This window comes from Rhyacophila brunnea, unplaced genomic scaffold (genome assembly GCF_057557595.1).
Source record: "Rhyacophila brunnea isolate RB1 unplaced genomic scaffold, BYU_Rbru_1.0 scaffold_2, whole genome shotgun sequence".
In the NCBI taxonomy this organism is placed as follows: Eukaryota; Metazoa; Arthropoda; class Insecta; order Trichoptera; family Rhyacophilidae; genus Rhyacophila; species Rhyacophila brunnea.
In genome coordinates, this window is record NW_028232859.1 from 15,323,588 (window position 1) to 15,343,931 (window position 20,344).

General features: G+C 32.5%; 1 protein-coding gene and 1 non-coding gene across 3 annotated transcripts in view; both read right to left on the reverse strand.

The window, feature by feature from the left end:
- Positions 1–396: 396 nt before the first annotated feature.
- LOC147071932 (b(0,+)-type amino acid transporter 1-like) overlaps positions 397–20,344 on the reverse strand; it is a 144,160-nt gene continuing 124,212 nt past the window's right edge. For both annotated transcript variants that reach the window (XM_085946735.1, XM_085946734.1), the window contains exons 3-12: positions 17,123–17,219; positions 13,093–13,194; positions 11,577–11,819; positions 10,575–10,700; positions 8,767–8,914; positions 7,572–7,799; positions 6,919–7,015; positions 6,181–6,330; positions 5,490–5,658; positions 397–1,650 (exon numbers count right to left, since the gene is read on the reverse strand). In XM_085946735.1, coding sequence (XP_085802861.1) covers positions 1,583–1,650; positions 5,490–5,658; positions 6,181–6,330; positions 6,919–7,015; positions 7,572–7,799; positions 8,767–8,914; positions 10,575–10,700; positions 11,577–11,819; positions 13,093–13,194; positions 17,123–17,219 — 1,428 coding nt within the window. In that variant the 3' untranslated portion in view covers positions 397–1,582. The remainder of the gene's footprint in view (positions 1,651–5,489; positions 5,659–6,180; positions 6,331–6,918; positions 7,016–7,571; positions 7,800–8,766; positions 8,915–10,574; positions 10,701–11,576; positions 11,820–13,092; positions 13,195–17,122; positions 17,220–20,344) is intronic.
- On the reverse strand, positions 3,629–3,768 carry LOC147071933 (U4 spliceosomal RNA). Its single transcript, XR_015070734.1, has one exon. It is a non-coding gene; the product is annotated as a U4 spliceosomal RNA (small nuclear RNA).

The following is a 20,344-nucleotide window of genomic DNA, read 5'->3' on the forward strand; positions in this document are numbered from 1 at the left end:
GGAATATTTTTATATAATAGTTATTGATCTATTATAAACCTATAATTTATTATATTTTTACCCTCTTTGCACAATATATTAACACCCATAAAATAAAGAGAGACAGTTTTATGACATTTTTTTGCCATTTTGAATTCTGAAATAGAATTGAAAGAAACTATTAAATTTATTGACTGCCAACTAAATAAATGTTGATAATTTATAGATTTTTATATTTGGTTAATGATTGTTATAGTTGATATAAAATTAATTTTAATATATTACATATTATGTACCTATAGTTAGCCACAGATGACTATGTCTTTAGACATAATTGATAATGTTGTGCTGTCTATCTATGTATGCTAGCCTTTCGCTGTCGCATGGTAATAAATAACTCAAAGTTTGTTTTTTTTTGTCAAATTGTAATTTAATCGATAAATGATTATCATTGTATTGAAATGAAATGTAGCATCATAATATGCAATGTGGTGTGTTTTAATAGCACACATTTTTATTAGATTAAAAAAATTATTGTCTACACCCATTCATTTATTATGAACAGAATTATCTACATTATCTACAAAATGTACATAAATAGCAGCGATTATGATATAAACCCTTAACACTTTGACTCAAATAAACAAACACTTTATCGTATTTTATAAAAATTGTTTTTGAATCAGTTGTTTTGTTTGCTGCAATGTTATTTATACATCAGTATTCACGTTAAAATATCTTAAAATGTTCATTACAATTTATTTTTCTTTGCTCATGTCATGCATATATATTTTTAATCTGATTACTCGCAGTTTCTTTAACCACATAATTGATTCATTCCTACCTGTTAAGCAGAAACAGTACGAGATATTTTTTTTCTGAATAGTGGAGTTTTAAATAGAATATTCTATTATTAGCTACCATTTCGTAGTTTTTGTTTGCTACACAATAAGCAAATATTTCATTAGAGATACAGATAGAGATTTAGCTACATACCTAGCATTTTTAATCTTATCAATTATAATCTTATGATGATGGAGTAAACTGAAATATTACACTGAATTTGTTAGCTATTCATATCTGAGTCACAATGTCGGAAGAAGCAAGTTAAATAATTGACAAAATATACATCAATAACTTCCTTGTAAGTGAAATACGAAAAAACACTGAAGATTCGTTGTATACATAATATTATTACAGATAAATTTTGTATGCATGACAAATAAATATAGCATTATATTATGCATAAGATGGGATGTGTAATAATTTACAAAATTATTATCAGTAATCATAATTTTAATAAATAAATACTTAAGTAGCCAGTATTTTTTTTAAATTATTATTTTTCTTTAAGTTATGTACTCATTATATTATTTTCAAGATTATTGTTTCTTTTCTACTTATGTACTACAAATTCATATTTTTTTTATTCTATGGAGATATCATTGAAATGCAAATACTTAATTAATTAGGTATGGTTATGTTAATATCTTATGAATATGTCTTATTCAGTATTATAAGTCTTAAAATTAATTTCTTCATTTTCTCATCTTAACAGCAACCGGATTAGAGCAATAGATTATTTATTAAAAATATTTTTTCACTAATATTCAAAGGTGGTCGTTGTTGGAACGACTTCCAGTACCATTTGCAGGAACACAGTGATTGTACCTGAAAAAATAAATCAATGCATGAAAAATAAACATATCAGCGCCTGTACATATGCATGGATTTACTTGCACCAATAGTGTGGTACTATTTGACAGGTCGTGAAAATCTGTTAACCTCAAAATGAGTCTGTGCGGTGTAGTTCGATTTTTTAACGGTAGGTTCGGCACTATCATTCTACTGCGCAGGTGCAGATATCGCACAGTCTAATAATTGTCGCATGAAAATTCAAAAGCTTCTGAACTTTTTTGATAGATGGATGCAATCTTGCAACTTGCACAATGATACGTGTTTCCACATGCATTTTTTGTTATGCCGCGATAATACATACTGTCAGTGGTAAATGCATGCACATGTAAACGAGGTATATAACCGACAAAGATACTGAAGAAAACCTCCTCTATATATGAAAGTGATAAGATAAGATTAATTTATAGAATTACAATGCAACAGATGCAATTTAATACACTTTGCTGATAATTTTCATTTTAAATTATCCTAAAAAGGCAATGCACAGTGGGTATCTAAAAAAAATTTGATTCAAAGATAAACCTACAATTTAAATAAAAACTTATAAAATGTACATTAATTGAACCTTTGTCTTATTACCTAGGTAGGTACCACATATTATTGTTTCATGATTATTTTTACCATTAGTAGTTTAATAAGTTGTTTCGGATGTGCTACTTCATAGTTTAAAATATGTATCTTGTAAAACACCAAAAAATAAAAATGTGTAAGAACTACATGACATCCATTTCTCTTTATATTGAATTTAACTTCGGTATTGTGATCATATCACAGCTCGTTTTTATATAAATAAAAAAGTTAAACAGTTTGATTTTCTAGAAAAATTGAAATATTATTTTGTTCGTATATAATAAATATAGCTTTTCCAATTTCAATATTATGGAATTAAAGGGCTGTTACTAATTTTATTGTCAGTGAGTTTTGAGACGGCTATGTTTTAGTACCACCCAAATATAGAGCAGTGCTTCTCAAAACCTCATTCCAAAATACTGTTTTTTTTTTATAAGTAAGTGAATGAATATTGTTGACAATGTGTGTCAACTACACTATAATTATTATAAATTTATTACAGTGCCATTTTGCCAAGCATCCCAACTTTGCCTGGTATAACTAATTAAGCAACAGAAAACATTTAGTTTTGTTTTAATAAAAGTTCGACAAGACTGAAATTAAATGGTAAAAAAATAGAATCAATATTTGTTTGTCAACTATAATATTCTTTGCCTAGGTAATGTAATTTTCATTAGAAAAAAAAATCCTTGATATTCCATTTTTGCTATAAATGTGCTCCTGGTGTAGAGGCGCGTTTCCCTAACGCAACATGAGACAACCGATTCGTAAGAAAATTTAAAAGGGGCCTTTGAAGAGTTAAAACCTGCCACTCAGTTATTAAATTATATTGAAATTTGAAGAAAGGTGCATATTTCTCACGAACTGAGTGGAAGGAAAATAGGTATTACCCAAAGCATCCCTATCAGTGATGCCAACCGTACTATAATTATAGTACAATACTATAATTTTGATTCCTCAAAAAATGTAAAATACTATAATTTTACGCCAAATATACCAAAATACTATAATTTTAAAGGATTCAAGACGAAAAATGTTCCTGTACTATATATTTTTTAGAAATACTATAATTTTTACCCCTTCGTTCTATAATCAGCATAGAAAAAGATGGCAACACTGATCCCTATAATATATTATAAAATGCAGGAAATTATTTGTCATTCAAAGTCTAATATATTTTTGCTGAAGCTACAAGCTAGGTACTATGATTCAGCATTGGAAATATAGCAACATATTTTTATACATATAATTTTCCGATTTCTCAAAATTATAGTATTTTGGGCGTACTTACCTGTTTAAAATCGTCATAGTACGCAGACGAAAATTATAGTATGGTTGGCAACACTACACTGACTGACACGTAATGATATAAATTGGGCAGCCCATTACAGGCTTTCAAAAATTGCCATCGCGGACGGTATTTCACGTCCACAAGGCGGGGTATTGGTAAAAGTTTTCAACTAGCAATAATCGCACCTCGGATAAACCTCATTGGTTACGATATCGCCACTGCGCAAAGTTAACAACTCTGAAGTTTTACACTTAACTAACTAAATCTCAACCGCTTTTCACTAGCGAATTTATTATGTGGCACTACTGCCATCTGTTGAAAAAAAACATAAGCAACAAATCAATTTCCGGAAAATTCATTTTCAGATACCAACATAGTAACTAGATGATAAATAGATTATTTTTATCTATTCTATATTATTAGAGCTTAGATTTATTTAACAAACAATAGGAACAAAGCGATTCACATTAATATGTAAATGTTATGTTATTGTTAATATTAAAAATGCAGTGCAGTAGATAGGTAGGTAATTAATATTTTTATTATTAGTTACTAAAAATGTTGAACAATGTGTACATGTTTATGCATGAAACAAAATATTGAATTTCATTCGCTATATACAACTTTAATTAAATTAACATTTTATTCCTAATAATATAATCCATTTCCTAGACGCAACATGAATCATAATAAACAATCTTTCTGAATAAAGAAAAATTCTAATCATTATCTATATTGCAAATATAACTTTTCTAATTTCAGAAAATTAAATTGAATTGAATAAAAGAAGAATATTACACAAAGACAGGAGTTCGCAACCTTTTGACGGCTTGAATTATCTCTTTGAGAAGTAGACTACATTCAATAATAATTTGTATATTATTATGTAGCTTTAGACATTTTTTTGATAATTTACAATTTCAACTGCATTAATTAATAAATATGTATCTGAAAACATTAAACAGAAAAATAAATTTTTATTTTAAGTCAAAGATAAATTACAATTAAAAAAAATGTTGTAAAATGTGAATTTGTCTTATTACCTATTACATATTATTTTAAGGTCATATTAATTATTAAAATTTAGTTTATTAAGTTTTCTAAATTTGAATGAAGATATTTTTGACTAATTCATAGTTCTAATATTTTTTAAGTACTTATATTTATTTAAAAAAAACATCGATTTTTATAAAAATATAAATGTGTATAACTTGATATACTTTTTATATTTATCAAATCGAGCTCCAAAATTGGGACCATACCTAAATAACATTTATTGTTTTTTAAATTTTGATTTGATATAAATAAAAAGGATTTCAAGTTATACATAAAGTTATACATCAAGCTTCAATATTGGGACCATACATAAATAAAATTTGATATAAATAAAAAGGATTTCAAGTTATACACATTTATATTTTTTATAATAATCGATGTTTTTTAAAATAGATATAAAAAATATTAAAACTATAAATTAGTCAAAAATCGCTTAGGTGATGCTTAGAAAACTTAATAAACTAAATTTTAATAATAAATATGACCATAAAATATATGTAATAATAGGGTGCGGTCCGATTCAACAAATAATTCACATTTTATTACTTACATTTTTTTCAATTGTAAGTTTATCTTTGACTTAAAATAAAAAATATTTTTCTTTTTAATGTTTTCAGATACATATTTATTCACTAATACAGTTGAAATTGTAAATTATCAAAATAATGTCTCGAATTGCAAGCTTCGTATTTTTCTGATAAAAAGGCTCAGTAAAGACTTCACCTTAAAGCATGCCTACCTTCACTCGGAAGTAAGAATGCCAATATTGGAGATATTCAGTAGATGCGATTTACATTCATTATTTTATTATAAGGGATTCTTATCTGGTATATGTGCTACTATTACACCTAGGTACCTAAATGTTATTATTATTTATGGGAATTGAAAAGCTCACCCATAAATGGCAGGCTATATCCCATCTTGACGAAGGGAATGTAGACGATGAGACCAGCCAGGATAAAGGATGATGCATACAGATACTCCAGTTGCGGCTTTTCTAAAATCGGAGCCACCACCAGGTAGCACGAGATCAATAGTACCACCCATGGCACAATTATTGGCACCTTTTAGAGAAAAATAATGTTTTGAATATTACAGTTACAGAAAAACATGCTTATAATAGTAGCATGACAATTTTATTACTCACTGAACAAAAGCTCCACGGACATTAAACACCCCATTCGAAATATCGATAGATTCAATGAAATTTCTAAACATTCAAGGTAATAAAGGTAAGTAAATAAAATGAGAAATTTTTTGATTAGAATTTTATGAAGTTTTGCTACACTACTGTTGAGCTTTGTATCTTGGTTAATAAATATATTTTTTGACAATATGACTTGTGTGCGTGGCAATGTGAAATTTTAAAGTTTTATTGGGTTCACATATTCATTCGTATTATTTTATTTATGTATCTCATAAAAAGTATTGGATATAATCCTAAGTATTTTCAAATATTACTTTCATTATGGAAACTTTGCTGGTTGCAATAACTTTTCATTATTATATTTTAAATTTTTGTAATCAATATGTAACTGTTTGTTTCCTTAATAAATAAAATAAAAAAAATATCATTATTATTGTACCTTATAAGGTCGAGGTGCATGTGGTTTGGTGTATCTCATGACGATCAGTGCCAGCATGGAGCCTCCATAGAAGATCCACGCGGTAAAGGAGAAGAAGTCAATCAGCGAGTCAATGGTACCGTACAGTACCATCGCCACTGCAATCAGTGACTGAAATAAAATAAAATAACAGCTTAAAAAAAAACTAGACGTCTGATGACTTATGTTTGACAAATTTAATATGTTTTCTATAAACATCCGACTGGATTAAATTAACATATTACAATGGATTCAAATGAAAATTCAAAAAATTAAATTAATTTCTTTACATATAATACATTGAAATTTACAAATTATAAATTCAAGACGTTCACAACGTGACATGAAAAAAACAGAGAAATTGAAACAGTATAAAAAATAAATTTAAAAAATATAAATTAGGTACAAGGAAGTACATCTAATGAGCTAAGTAAACCATAAAATATTAAGAATTTATAAAGAAAGTCTTCCTAAACTCTATAACTAACATAATATATCTATATTCGAAGCGATTTGCTTGATAATAGTTATTGCCCGCCCAATTGGCACCAATGGCAGGTTAGTTCTGTACCTTGGGAGAACAAACAATTGATGTACTCGATTTCTAAGATAGCTATTACACAGATCAACACTATTTAGAATGGCAGAGTTCACATTTACACCATGCATAAGTCGGAAAAAGTAGTAAAAATAACGATGGCCTATCTGAAGGCAACTTACATGGAAGATCAGACCGGGAGCAGGTGTAAATCTCCTGACATGGACATACGATAGTATATCCAAGAGGTGACCCTCTCGTGAAGCGGCGAAGCACAGTCTGAAATAAAAAAAATAGCAGTTAATTCTCCTCGAAAGACATTTTAATTGAACAATTAACGTGTAGTTATAGTGATGGTTATATTAAAAGATTTATTACGATTGTTAATCTACTGGTCTACTGTCGCAGAAAATCTTTTGCCATCTTCATATAATTTTTTCTCAAAAGTTGTGTTGTGCTGTCCCTAAACAATGTGTGACCTGCTTGCCCACAGCTATTTTCACCCGATAGCCAAAAAGGTTTCAAGTTGTATATTTTTTCAGAAGCTTTTGCGAATCTTCGCCGAACCCCTGTCGTACCTCACGGAACCCCAGGGTTTCGCGTAAGGCCGCTTGAGAATCACTGCTCTAGTGGATAACATTTACAAAAGTTCTTCATTTCGACGAAGAAGAGGAAAGCGTGTGTTTATATAAATAGATACGTACCTGACGCCCTGACGGTAGGGCACTATCCTAATTTTAACATTGTAAATAAGAATATCAGAATTATTATTATCGACTTTTAATAATATTCATCATCTAAATTAATGTGCCGCTATATTGGATAGCGTAGGTACCTTCCAGCCGCAAAGAGGGTCCCGTTTGCTGATCCAAATGTCGAGATGGTGACAGACAATGGCATCAGCCAAGCCATGACGCCGAGAAGTCGATTGCCGAATGTCACCGCAACAGCCTCTGAAGCGACCATCTCAGTCGCCGACATCACAGCCAGGTATGACAGGTTTATGAGGGCATAGCACATCGTCACCAGGGGTATACCGATCATTATGGATCGAGGCAGATTCCTAAAATTAAAATCAACAATGATTAAATGTACACACAGTTTTAACGTACTTTAATTTAAATAGATACATCAATATCCAATAGGCCAACTATTCGAATGCCGATTTCCCGGATGGAAATCGTAGAGAAACCCTATTAGGTTCTCCACTTGAAAATGCAAAATTGCAAACTCAATAAAAAAACGAGGTTTCTGTTCAGATACGCAAATATCAAAGTGGATTTAGGTAATACCACTGAATAGAGTAATAAGATATTAATGCAAAAGGCAGTCGCTGTAGACCAAGACTAAAGCCAGTTATAATGAATGACTTGATGATGGCCAGGCCATAAAATGCAAGAATTACTGAGCCCTCTCAATGTCTTCAAATATTACCAATATTGAATGCGCGTTTCCTTTACGTGAGAAAGTTTACTGTATATTATGATACATGCGTAAATATTGAAAATAACATTCTTTAACACGTCGTTAAGTTTATTCCATATATTTTCTTCACACTGAAGAATAATATTGTACCTTCTTACAGATATACCCAGCTACAGCGCTCGAAATGAAAAATTCTACGAACCGGAGCGCTTGATAATTTTACGAAAATATTAACATAGTTATCTAATTTTATGTGTATTTTCCAAAAAAGAGGTGTTTAATTTTTTGTTATATGGCCTATCTAGCTCAAACGGTCAAATTAATTTTCCCACGAGACAGTGCGATAATTTTAGGGATTTTATGTACCGGAACGGCGCTCCGGTGCGCTCCGATACATTTCGAACCCTGTCCAGCTAGCACACTTTGTACATATTGTTATTTTATGTAAAGAAGACCCAGTTTTAAAGTCATAATGGTAAGAAAGGTGAAGCCTGATTTTAAGATTTTTTGGTGGTATAAATATCATCTCCCCAGTCCCCACATGAATTTAAATCGGATAATGAAACTTGTAAAATTCCCACAAAGAATTTAAAATAACGACTTACTTTGATGGATTCATAATCTCCTCAGTGACGTAGTTGAGATTGTTCCAACCATCGTAGGCCCAAAGGCCGGTATAAAATGCAGTGGCCACATTTCCCAACGTGACGGGACCGCTTGAAAACGATGTGTCAGTCAGATTTTGAGTGTTTCCTGAAATAATACCAAAAGAAACTATCAATAATCCATTTTCATTACTTACAAAAAAAAACCAATGACCAACGCGAGTGTTGTCAATGTGCTACGCAGTGGCGAAGGGTGGAGGTAGGCTGTTGTGATCGTACATAAATAGTGCACAATAAACTTTCTCAGTCAAACGTATTTGTTTTCATTGAACTAATACTTCAATGTATAGATAGTGTTTGTAAGTTTATAAAATTTAATTAAACCTTGCCTAATCCAAGCCATAGTAGAAAGCAGTCAAAAAAATATACGTTTATCAATAAAATATCTAAAATTATGTCAATAAACCATACATAACTTTAGATATTTTATAAATAAAAGAATATTTTTTATCAATTATGGTTTGGGCAGGACTTAATAAATTTAAAAAAAAAACTAAGCACTACTATCTGTAATAATATTATGTATTCCTAATTCAACGAAAACAAATAAGTATGACTGAAAAAGTGTGCACTATTTTTGTCAAATCGCTCATTGGTGCCTAAACTATGAAGGTTTGATTTAGGCAGGGTGGTTTCATTAAATTTTAAAAACTAACCAGCACCATCTGCAAATTGTATTATTAGTTCTATGAAAACAAAAAAGAATGACTGACAACGTTTAGTACACTATTTACGTCAAATCTTAACAGCCTAACCCCACCCCTCGCCACTGGTGCTACGTGTGTAATATGTTTGTAACCCATTTTTATTAAAATAAAGCATACATTTATCAGGAAAGTTTATGTATAAAAGTATAATGTACAATCGTTTATCTTATCAAGTGATTCCGATGCAATATCGATTACAATTTGTTATTGAATTGTTTACATAAATATAGCACTATTATGATCAAACAAGGTAATATTGATATTAGGGGATTAAATGAATAAACACTTTTAAAAACCATTCGACTTTTTTAGATTTCGAACACGATTGTCATATAAAACAGTGCTATTTGTATGGTGCCTTTCATAACAAAATATGGATTGGACTAGACCTCGTTAGTTTTTATTATATTATTCATAAGACAAAGTGGATTATTTATAATACACTTTTCAAACAGGCGTATCCAACACGTGGTTCAAAAAGTTAACAGTGACAAATAATAATATACAGTCTCCTTTTAGATTTCTTTAGTTCTGAAAATTTAAAAATGGTACTTTTTCGTGTCGTTTTCTAGATGGTTTATTTCTTTGAGTGAAAAAACTGATCGTATTGATAAAGAGAGCTGAAAAAAATTCTCCACATCAGATTGAGGAAGATTTTTTAATAAACAGAAAAATCTTTTTGCATAAGAGAGTTAATACCTTTTTTTTTTAAATATATTTTATGTGTGGCTAAATAGGTCCTCTCTATTCAATATGGCCCGGAAAAGTCAAAAGGTTTAAGTATCTATTACCTACGTTGTAAAAGGTGTTGGCAATGGAACATAGAAGATTTCTGCATTTAATTTGTTGTCTGAAATTTGATTGATTGAATTTTAGTTGTTCATTTATTTCAGGTACGAGTATCACTTACATATTCAATATTGATTTGAGATGATTTACAATTTCCTCCGGGATAGTCACAGTTTGCCATTCGGCTGCATATCTAGTCCCTGATTAAAATACTTGGCAATAAAAACAGGAGCAATTTGAACAAAGTCGTACCTTGTGCAAGCTTGTACATTCCTCCGCTGATGACAATCAGGATCGCGACTAATTTAGCCGCCGTGAACACGTTCTGCACACAAGTGGCCAGATTCACGCTGTAGCAGTTCACCACCAGGATAAGAACTAGAAAAAACATCGAAAGGTCAATAAAAATCGAACGAAAGTCAAAATAAATTATTAAGTTACCTACTAGGTTTTACTACTCGATTACTGAATCCCAAAATCCTGTCATTGGAAATATTGGAATGGAAGCTCACGATTTCGGGAACAGCTTTCACATGATTTCCATATGAAATAAAAATAATCAAATTTTGTGAAGTATGCCATTAAGAAATTTACTATTTTAAGTCTAAAATTGGAAAAACGATAAACGTTTAAACCGTATTATTTATGGCAAACTGACATTGACTTTTTTAAACTATTTTATTACCTTCTTGCCGGTTATTTTAATAACTAACATTCATTTTATTTATTTAAAATCATGTAGACATAATATAAAGCTCTCGAATATCATAACTTTGAGAGGAAACTTCAAAGAGTAAAACCCCCAATATGTACATTATTTTTTTTCTCCAGAAAATATGGTATTGGTAGTAAATTGTAACATTCGTGGGTTTTTTGGGATAGCGGGATAAAAAATAAATTATTCTTTTCAGACAAAACAGTATTTGTTTTTTTCCATCAATACCAGGATCCAGTCGGTTGATTATTATGTCCGGGATTATGATCATTATTACGCATCTGCTGAGATAAACTAGGGCTAGGATAATATTATGTATTGTGAAAACTAGGGTTAAGATATACTGGTAGAGTCAGAGTTGGCGATTTCATATAGTGGAAAGGCATCCAAAATACTAAGAGCATGCTGCAGAACGATACTTAGATGCACAAGTAGAATATATATATTTATATATTATGTTTAACTTATTATACTGAAATAGGCGGCATACTTAGTTTATTTTAGTTTGAAAGCTCTTTTGTTGTGTTAATAACATTTACCAATTGCCAGCACTGCGACCATCTTGACGACGGCTGTGGGCGGTTCGCATTCGCCGACGAAGGCCTCGACCGCGTACTTTGCAAAACTCAAGCAAATGATGGCCATCTGCGAGGGTTTCAGCACCAGGGTGGATACCCACGAGAAGAGGAAGGCGGGCGGAGCACCGAACGCATCCATGAAATATGCATACTCTGCCCCGGACGATGTGTTCATCGTGCCTAGTTCGGCATATGACAGGGCACCTGTGAATGACAGTCAATGGTAAATAATTAATTGAAATCAAATAATAAATAAAAAAATGCAATATGCAATGCTAACGTTTAAATCTGAAGGCCCGATGATGGGGTAGGCTCTGTCAAAGAACCTCAATTAGATTTGTAAATGTACGCATATCAAGTGATATGTTATAATTATTATAATTTAGGTACTCCCTGAGAAAATAAAAAAATTCTGGTTGAAATGTTGTGAACTTATTTTGATTACAATATATCCCTGTTCAGGACAGTAACCGATAAGGAAGTCGTATCAGAAAGCATTGCTGATGTCCTAAATAAGGGCATAATATTAACATAAATTATTTTACTGACAGAACCATTTTGATTTTATTCGGACTAATTTCACTTCCCGTAGATTTGGTCGCCATTATCAATTAACCCATTTGTGTCTCATTTCAATTCGTGGGGGCAGCATCACCAGGAAAGTGCGTGGCAGACAAGCTCCCCCGTGTAACCACCATTTAAGAGCATACTTAAGTGAAACGGCAAATAATTTTCAACTATAGGTGCGACGAAATTTTGGACTCGCTGCCAATCGAAGAGCGAAAGTCGAGCGGTGAACACGTCTATTTGTTTTGTGATAGCGTTGGGGTAATTAATTCTTAAATCAATTAAAAAACGTCGCGTGTTCACGATCGTTTTAGACCGTGCCCCAGCTGAAGTATAGCCTTAAATGAATGTCAGGCAGATGCTTTATCAATAAATTGGTGATAGTGGTTGTACAGACCTACAAACTTATCTGAAGAATGGGATGGGGGACCACTGTCGAAAACTACTCAATCAAGACTCGTAACTGGACAAAATCTGACATTCGAATGACATTTTCAAAAGGGCGTCCTATGGTACTTCGTAGTTCCATTTTTGGCCATTCTTTAGATAAGTTTGTAAGTCTGTAAAATGATAGTATGATAAAAATGACAGCGTAGCGGGATAGACCCGACTCCTCTGTAGACTCATCCATTTCAACTCGTGACACTCAGTATTCGGATACATATGGCGCTTAACGTCAGCGGATAGCAGAGCCAGTCCAAAAAGATTTTTTTCACCTTTCTTAACTTCCTTCTTTAAGCACTACGGTGCATGGTTGTAGCATCAGTCCCGCGCGGCTCCGTTTCGGGACGGAATGAGCACTTAAAATCACTTCTTTCAGACACGTTTATAGCGTAATGGAAGGCGGCCGTGCATATCCACGGCTGTACATACATGACGGGTGGTGATGGGAAAACAAAGTAGTGGTTACCTAGCAACGAGAGTAGGCCACACGCCATCCAAACAACGAAGCTCAAGCCAATTGAGCCAGTTCTCACTAGCAGGCCTGACGGCGAAACGAAAATTCCGGAACCTGTAATCAACAAAAAAAAAAACATTAATAAACTTACTTACATACATATTTTTAGTATTTTAACTTAGCTTAAAAACATTATTCCTGTTAAAGTTTACGATAACAATATACCTACAAACACAACTGTCCATACTCCGAAGAGGCTCATGCGGAAAGTTACATTACGACCGCTATATTATTATTTGCATTGCTCATTTTTTTCACACTTAAGGGCGGACGTGCTCAGCGTGGGTCAAAATGGAGCTTTTTTTTCTATTTTCAAAGCATGATCCTGGACATACCTTAAACGTTGTAGTTGTTATTTGTATAATTTTGAAGCCTTATTATCCTTTATATTTATTTTAAACATTTGATGACTGCATAAAGTATTTTTATTACGTAGAAAAGTATCCTTTTAAACCTCTCGCTCTAATGTTTTAGAATATAGTCATATTTCAGTACATAACTGTGCAGTGGAATTAAGATTTTTTACATTTATTAATTTTTAAACGCATTTATAAAACCATCAGTATAATTTATATCGACATTATTATAGTGAAATATTTACGATAAAAAATTATATTGATAATCTCTGTGATCCCAAATTTGACAAGAATTAGGCATTATATTATTAAAAAAATGGGCAAGATTAACACATTTAAAGATAATTCTAAAGATACTAATTATAAGCTATATCTTTGACCAATCAAGTGTGATAAACATCCTATGAATAATGATTGCTTTATAATAATTATTATTGACCTACGAATAAGGTAGTGTTTTTACGCACTACCTTACGGTTTACGTACATTTTACGGAAATACGCCATTTCTTTTGGCATTCCCCAGTGGTTAAGCCACAACATACGGCCGTAGCCATAAATTGTCAGACTAAAACTGAAGTAGGGAGTTAGATCATGATAACGCGCGTATTTGAACATGTACCGTTTAAAATTTATAAAAATTATATTAATAATCTCTGTGATCCCAAATTTGACAAGAATTGGGCATTATATTATTCAAAATATGGGCAAGATTAACACATTTGAAGATAATTCTAAAGATACTCATTATAAGCTATTTCTTTGAACATTCAATACAATTGACAATATAAAGGATAATAAGGCTTCAAAATTATAAAAATAGATTATCTACAACGTTTAAGGTATGTCCAGGATCAAGCTTTGAAAATAGAACAAAAGCTCCATTTTGACCTACGCTGAGCATGTCCCCCCTTAATAATACAGGGTTTGTAGGAAAACCGGCAGCCTGGAGGGACACGATGAGTATGCACCCGCTACTTGGATCATCACACTTAACCTGAGAACCTCTAAGCGTACTCGATGTTCTGTTACAAGCTTATATTCTAATCTGTAGCCATCTTTGAAGCGGAATTTCATTGTTAATTTCCTGGTTCACAAGTTCATAAAATACCTAAATGAAATCCCAGCTTAGTAGAGATGAAGGAGAGTATGTTGTAACGTTTGTAGTTTGCCAGATTATGGCGTCACTTTGTTGACACTGACGAAGTATCCTAGAAGCAGTTTCTTTTACGGACAGCGTGAAACAGCCCCTCAACCGAACTAATTCCAGTCCAGTGCACTAATTTTGCGCATCCAGAATAAGTGTTTCTCTTTCTCTTTGGGGTCTAGGACGATTTGGCACCGCGAACTGGCCTCCGCCGATTGGCCTCCGGTAATTGGCCGCCGGTACAATCGGACGCCGGCCCAATTGGACGCCGACCCAATTCGACGCCGACCCAATTGGCCTCCGGGAGGATTGGACGCCACACAGTTGAATTAAATGCGCAAAGGAATAGACGTACGTTACGATTTGTTGGACTAAGTAAGCAAGTCAGTTTAATATGCTTCTATCTTCTCAGTAGTTGTACCTTATACATTTCGCACTTGACACATTTTTAATATAGATTGAGAATAATTATTATGCCTTATGATGTTTATTAAAAGAAAATAAGTCTTCCCTCGCTAAAACTTATAGATGTGCATAATCACTTAATTTATTGTCTATACACGGGTACTTATTTATATTTACAACAAATATTAAATATAATGTTAGATGTTGGAATGAAAATTACATTATATTTCAGCGTTTTATCGACTTAATATTATAATAAAGCTTAAACATGTATATTATTATGCATACATGCGTATTTTAAGATAGTATGAAATTAAAAACAAAATATTAAGTAAGTTATCTGCTAAGTATAAATGTTTCAGTAGTTTGATTGATAAACTACTTAGGTACTGGGAAGGTACTGGGACGAAATCCCGAAGGCCGAAATCCCGAAAAATAAAAATAATACAAACATCAATAATTGCACAATCGTGAATTGCGCAATTTTTGCAAGAGACACAAAATCCATTCGTTCTATAAAATGGTCTCTCCTGAAAAAAAATTGCGCAATCGGAAAACCCATTTTCCGCAAAAATGGGATTTGTCTCTCTTACAAAAATTGCGCGCACGATTGCGCAATTATTGATGTGTGTATTTTACATTTTTTTTATATTTCCACAAAAAATGGGTTTTTGTCTCTCTTGCAAAAATTGCGCAATTATTGATGTTTGTATTTTTTTATTTTTCGGGATTTAGTCCATTCGGGATTTCAGCATTCGGGATTTCGGCCTTCGGGATTTCGTCCAGCACCCAGTACCTAAGTAGTTTATCAATCAAACTACTGAAACATTTATACTTAGCAGATAACTTACTTAATATTTTGTTTTTAATTTCATACTATCTTAAAATACGCATTTATGCATAATAATATACATGTTTAAGCTTTATTATAATATTAAGTCGATAAAACGCTGAAATATAATGTAATTTTCATTCTAACATCTAACATTATTTTTAATATTTGTTGTAAATATAAATAAGTACCCGTGTATAGACAATAAATTAATTGATTATGCACATCTTTAAGTTTTAGCGAGGGAAGACTTATTTTCTTTTAATAAACATCATATTAAGGCATAATAATTATTTTCAATCTATATTAAAAATGTGTCAAGCGCGAAATGTATAAGATACAACTACTGAGAAGATAGAAGCATAATAAACTGACTTGCTTACTTACTCCAACAAATCGTAACGTACGTCTATTCCTTTGCGCATTTAATTCAACTATGCGGCGTCCAATCCTCCCGGAGGCCAATTGGGTCGGCGTCGAATTGGGTCGGCGTCCAATTGGGCCGGCGTCCGATTGTACCGGCGGCCAATTACCGGAGGCCAATCGGCGGAGGCCAGTTTGCGGTGTCAAATCGTCCCATTCCCTTCTCTTTGTCGTGAGCAAAAACGCTTGAAGGATTTATATAATTAGGCCCTCCTCATTATACTTTTATTCAACGAATAATTCACGAGATTTTAAGAATGTACCATTCTAATTATTGAACATACAAAATTCTGAAAACACTCATGAGAAAATATAGCCAATAGAAAAAATATTTTTTGAAGAAAGTAAGACACCCGGCAGGAATCGAACCTGCGTCTCTTGAGTATCGCGCCCTGTGCATTATCACTATGCTACGACTGCCATGCTTAATTGCGACAAATTTTAACTATTGGTATTTTTAATATCTGTTCATAAGCGTTCTCCAAATTGAGTTACGATAGGCGATCTGTTTTTGTATTCTAAATTAAAGTATTTATCACTTTTATTATTAACCGACGTCACGGATCACTCCAATATTTTCTGTTGTAACTTACTTGAAATTGTTAATAAGCGATTAAGCATAGCAGTCGTAGCATAGTAGTAATGCACAGGGCGCGATACCTAAAAAACGCTGGTTCGATTCCTGCCGGGTGTCTTACTTTTTTCAAAAAAGATTTTTTCTATTGGCTATATTTTCTCATTCAGAATTATGTATGTTCCTCATTATATATTAGCTGAAAAAAATCATGAGGCTGGCTTATATTTATAACACTTATATTACCGATCATGGTGCCGACGATTAGAGCCACCCCACTGAAGAGTCCCACCCGTCTCTTGAGGTGAACAGGGTCGTCCGGCGCTGCGTCCGTCCCCTCCAGCTGAAAACAAACAGTGTTATGACATTTTAAAATTTGTAGTAAAAACCAAATTGAATATGACAACCCTTGAACTTTTGAGAATTTGATGTAGATACTTGTAGCTGCAGAATAATAGCGATCAGATATTTATTGTTTAATGTATCAAATTATTCTGCAATAATATATTCCCAGTGAATCAATTTCCAGCAAACAACTCGTAGCTAGATCAGCAAGTTGATTGGCAATATTAGATACGGTATATTATTACATCATAGCACAGCACATTATATCATTACGGTGTATTAGCCGAATAATCATTTTTCATGGTATCATATTTTCTTACGACTGTAATAATAAATAATATTTCATTTCGCTACTCGATTTAAAACGCTGACTCTATAATTAGTCCAATATGATTATGTACCAGAATTTAATGTTAATCTATTACTTTTTATTTTATAAATAACGAAGAATAATTTATCTAAATGTCACTCGAATCCAAGTACCTAGCTCGTAACTATCTCAGTAGATTATATGTACTATCATTGTATAATATACTATTGTACCGATATGCTGCTAATAAATCTCACCCTGCTACATCGTAGACTTCATTATCATCATCCTCAACCCGCACATCGAACGCCACAGTAGTGACTCAACATACTTATTTTCTTAAGCAATGGATTTAACATTTAACGTTGGCTTTGTAGAAATTCGCGATTAATTTTAGATAAACATAATTAATTCACGTCTTTCAAGTGGAAATTAAAGATAGCACTATAAAATAGAGTCTATATTACAGGAACAATTGAAAGCGTCCCCGGAAAAGGGGTCTATATGCAAAAACAAAATTGTTCAGGAGAGGAAAAAAACGTTTTATTCGATCATGCGGACTCTTGGAGTATATGTGTTATAGTAATTATGTTCATGAAAACACCCTTTATCATTGACAAAAAAGTTTTTATTTTATTTTGAATAATATAATAATCATTTATAGACCCCTCCTCTACGGTAAGCATTTTAGTGTTGCTAATATCTCAAAAAGTATGGCAGTTAAAATAATAAAACTTTCTAATATCGTGAGCAATGGTAGACCCGTTTTAGTCAATAAAATCACTTTTTGACAATATAATGGATTATATACCCCAGGGGTTCGGTGAGTCAGTCTCGGGGGTTCGGCGGAGGTCACGACACACACACCCGACTCATATGATTCGTGATGACAACAGTTGTTCAACAGCAACTCTTCAGAACAACAACGCTTTTTCATACCGTTTGTTACAACATATCTTTGCGAGCAATCCTTTTGAGGATGCTGGACATAAAAACGAAGAAAAGGAACAGACTTTGTTGCGAAAATGACATGAGAGTGGCACTTGCCAAGGTGAACCCGCGCATTTCTGAACTGGTCTCTGAAAGGCAACAGCAGAAGTCACACTGATTTGCAGTAAATATTCATTATTATGTTTTTGTGTGAAAATCATGTTTTAATGGTTTTGTTCTTTGAACACAGTGATGTTGATGCACGATTCATTTTGTGCATCAGTAAATATATATCAATGTTTTGAATTTGAAAAAAATCATATTTTATTTTTCTAATTAAGAAGGGTTTGGTGAATGCGCATATGAAACTGGTGGGGGTCAGTACCTCCAACAAGGTTAAGAACCACCGATATACACCCTTTTCCGGGGACGCCTTCAATTATTGATAGATTTATCAAAATAAAACACAATATTATATAATATATGCCTCATACTTAATCCACACAATTGTATGTGTAAGTATTAGATATTATACATATACTGTTTTTATTTTAATTAAGTAATACACTGTATAGCAAATAATACAAGAATCGACGATTAACACTTTTAGGTGACCATCGATGTACTTCAAAATTGTTATGTTACTTGCGTTATCAAAATATACATATTATGCAAAAATTAACATAATATGTAACTAGAATTTTCCAATATGTAAAATTAGCACACGAGTCTAAAATGTTTTAAGTGAGAATTCTGTAAAAAATCGTGTTTTATGGTAATGCATGTTTTTATATTTTTACGTGATTTTGAAGATTTTCCTGACCACAGTCGGGAGCCTAAACAAAGTGACCTCCCATTACATCTAATGCCAGCGCTCCATTGGCACGCAAGTCAGACGATTTACAGTCTTCGGACTTTTTTTTCGCGTGGAGCACCCCAGATCTGCAGACTTTTTAATCCGCAGACCAGGCTCGCTGGATTTCAAACATGTTTGATATTTTTGCCAGACTTCGTCAGTCGATCACTTTGCGAATTCGATTTGTCATTAATACGCAATCATTCGGACCGGAAAAAAATCTGTAATTGTTTTAAACATTTTCATTGATTAATTTGTTAATTTACACATTATAAAATGAGAGATTTACAATTAATTTTTTTATTTGTATTTATGAAATTCATAAAATAAATCGTAAAACTTGTGTTGTTTTCACTGCTATATTATTTTATGCAAGTCTACATATAAATAACACAAAATTATAGGATTATCGGAAGACATTACGAGAATCATAACTTTTCACTTTTGACAGCTCGACTTTTTTATTCGTTCGTTGATCAGTAGCAGAGCATAGACAAATCGGACGATTTATTGTCCTCGGACTTTTGGCTCGCCAATGGAGCGCTGGCATTAAGCTTTACTTGTTTTGCATGCCAATATTGGACCCTTAATGTAAGAGAAAACCATATGAGTAACACAACATGGAGAGGTGGGTGTTGGGTATACGGATATATCACAAAATAAAACAATTTACAAGCAGGCAGACGAAAATAAGCAATGAGATATTGCTGATAAAATAGCGACGGGTCGAAATTTTCGCTCTGTGAGTGGATAATTGTTGGGCAAATAATAAAGTAGTACCCGAGTACTAAAAAATCACAGAACCTCTCAAAAATACTATGCATCGACGAATGAAATAATTATGTAGTACCTACTTACTTACTAATGTGTAGTAAATAGTATTAAACCCAGCATTGGATTGATATTTGCTGTTGATACTGATATTTTGATGACGTAGATAACCATTCTTATGAATTCAGGAGCGTGTCTAGATAACTATAGTCTTGTTTATACTCCCCATCGAATTGTAATCGAATTATTTACGTGA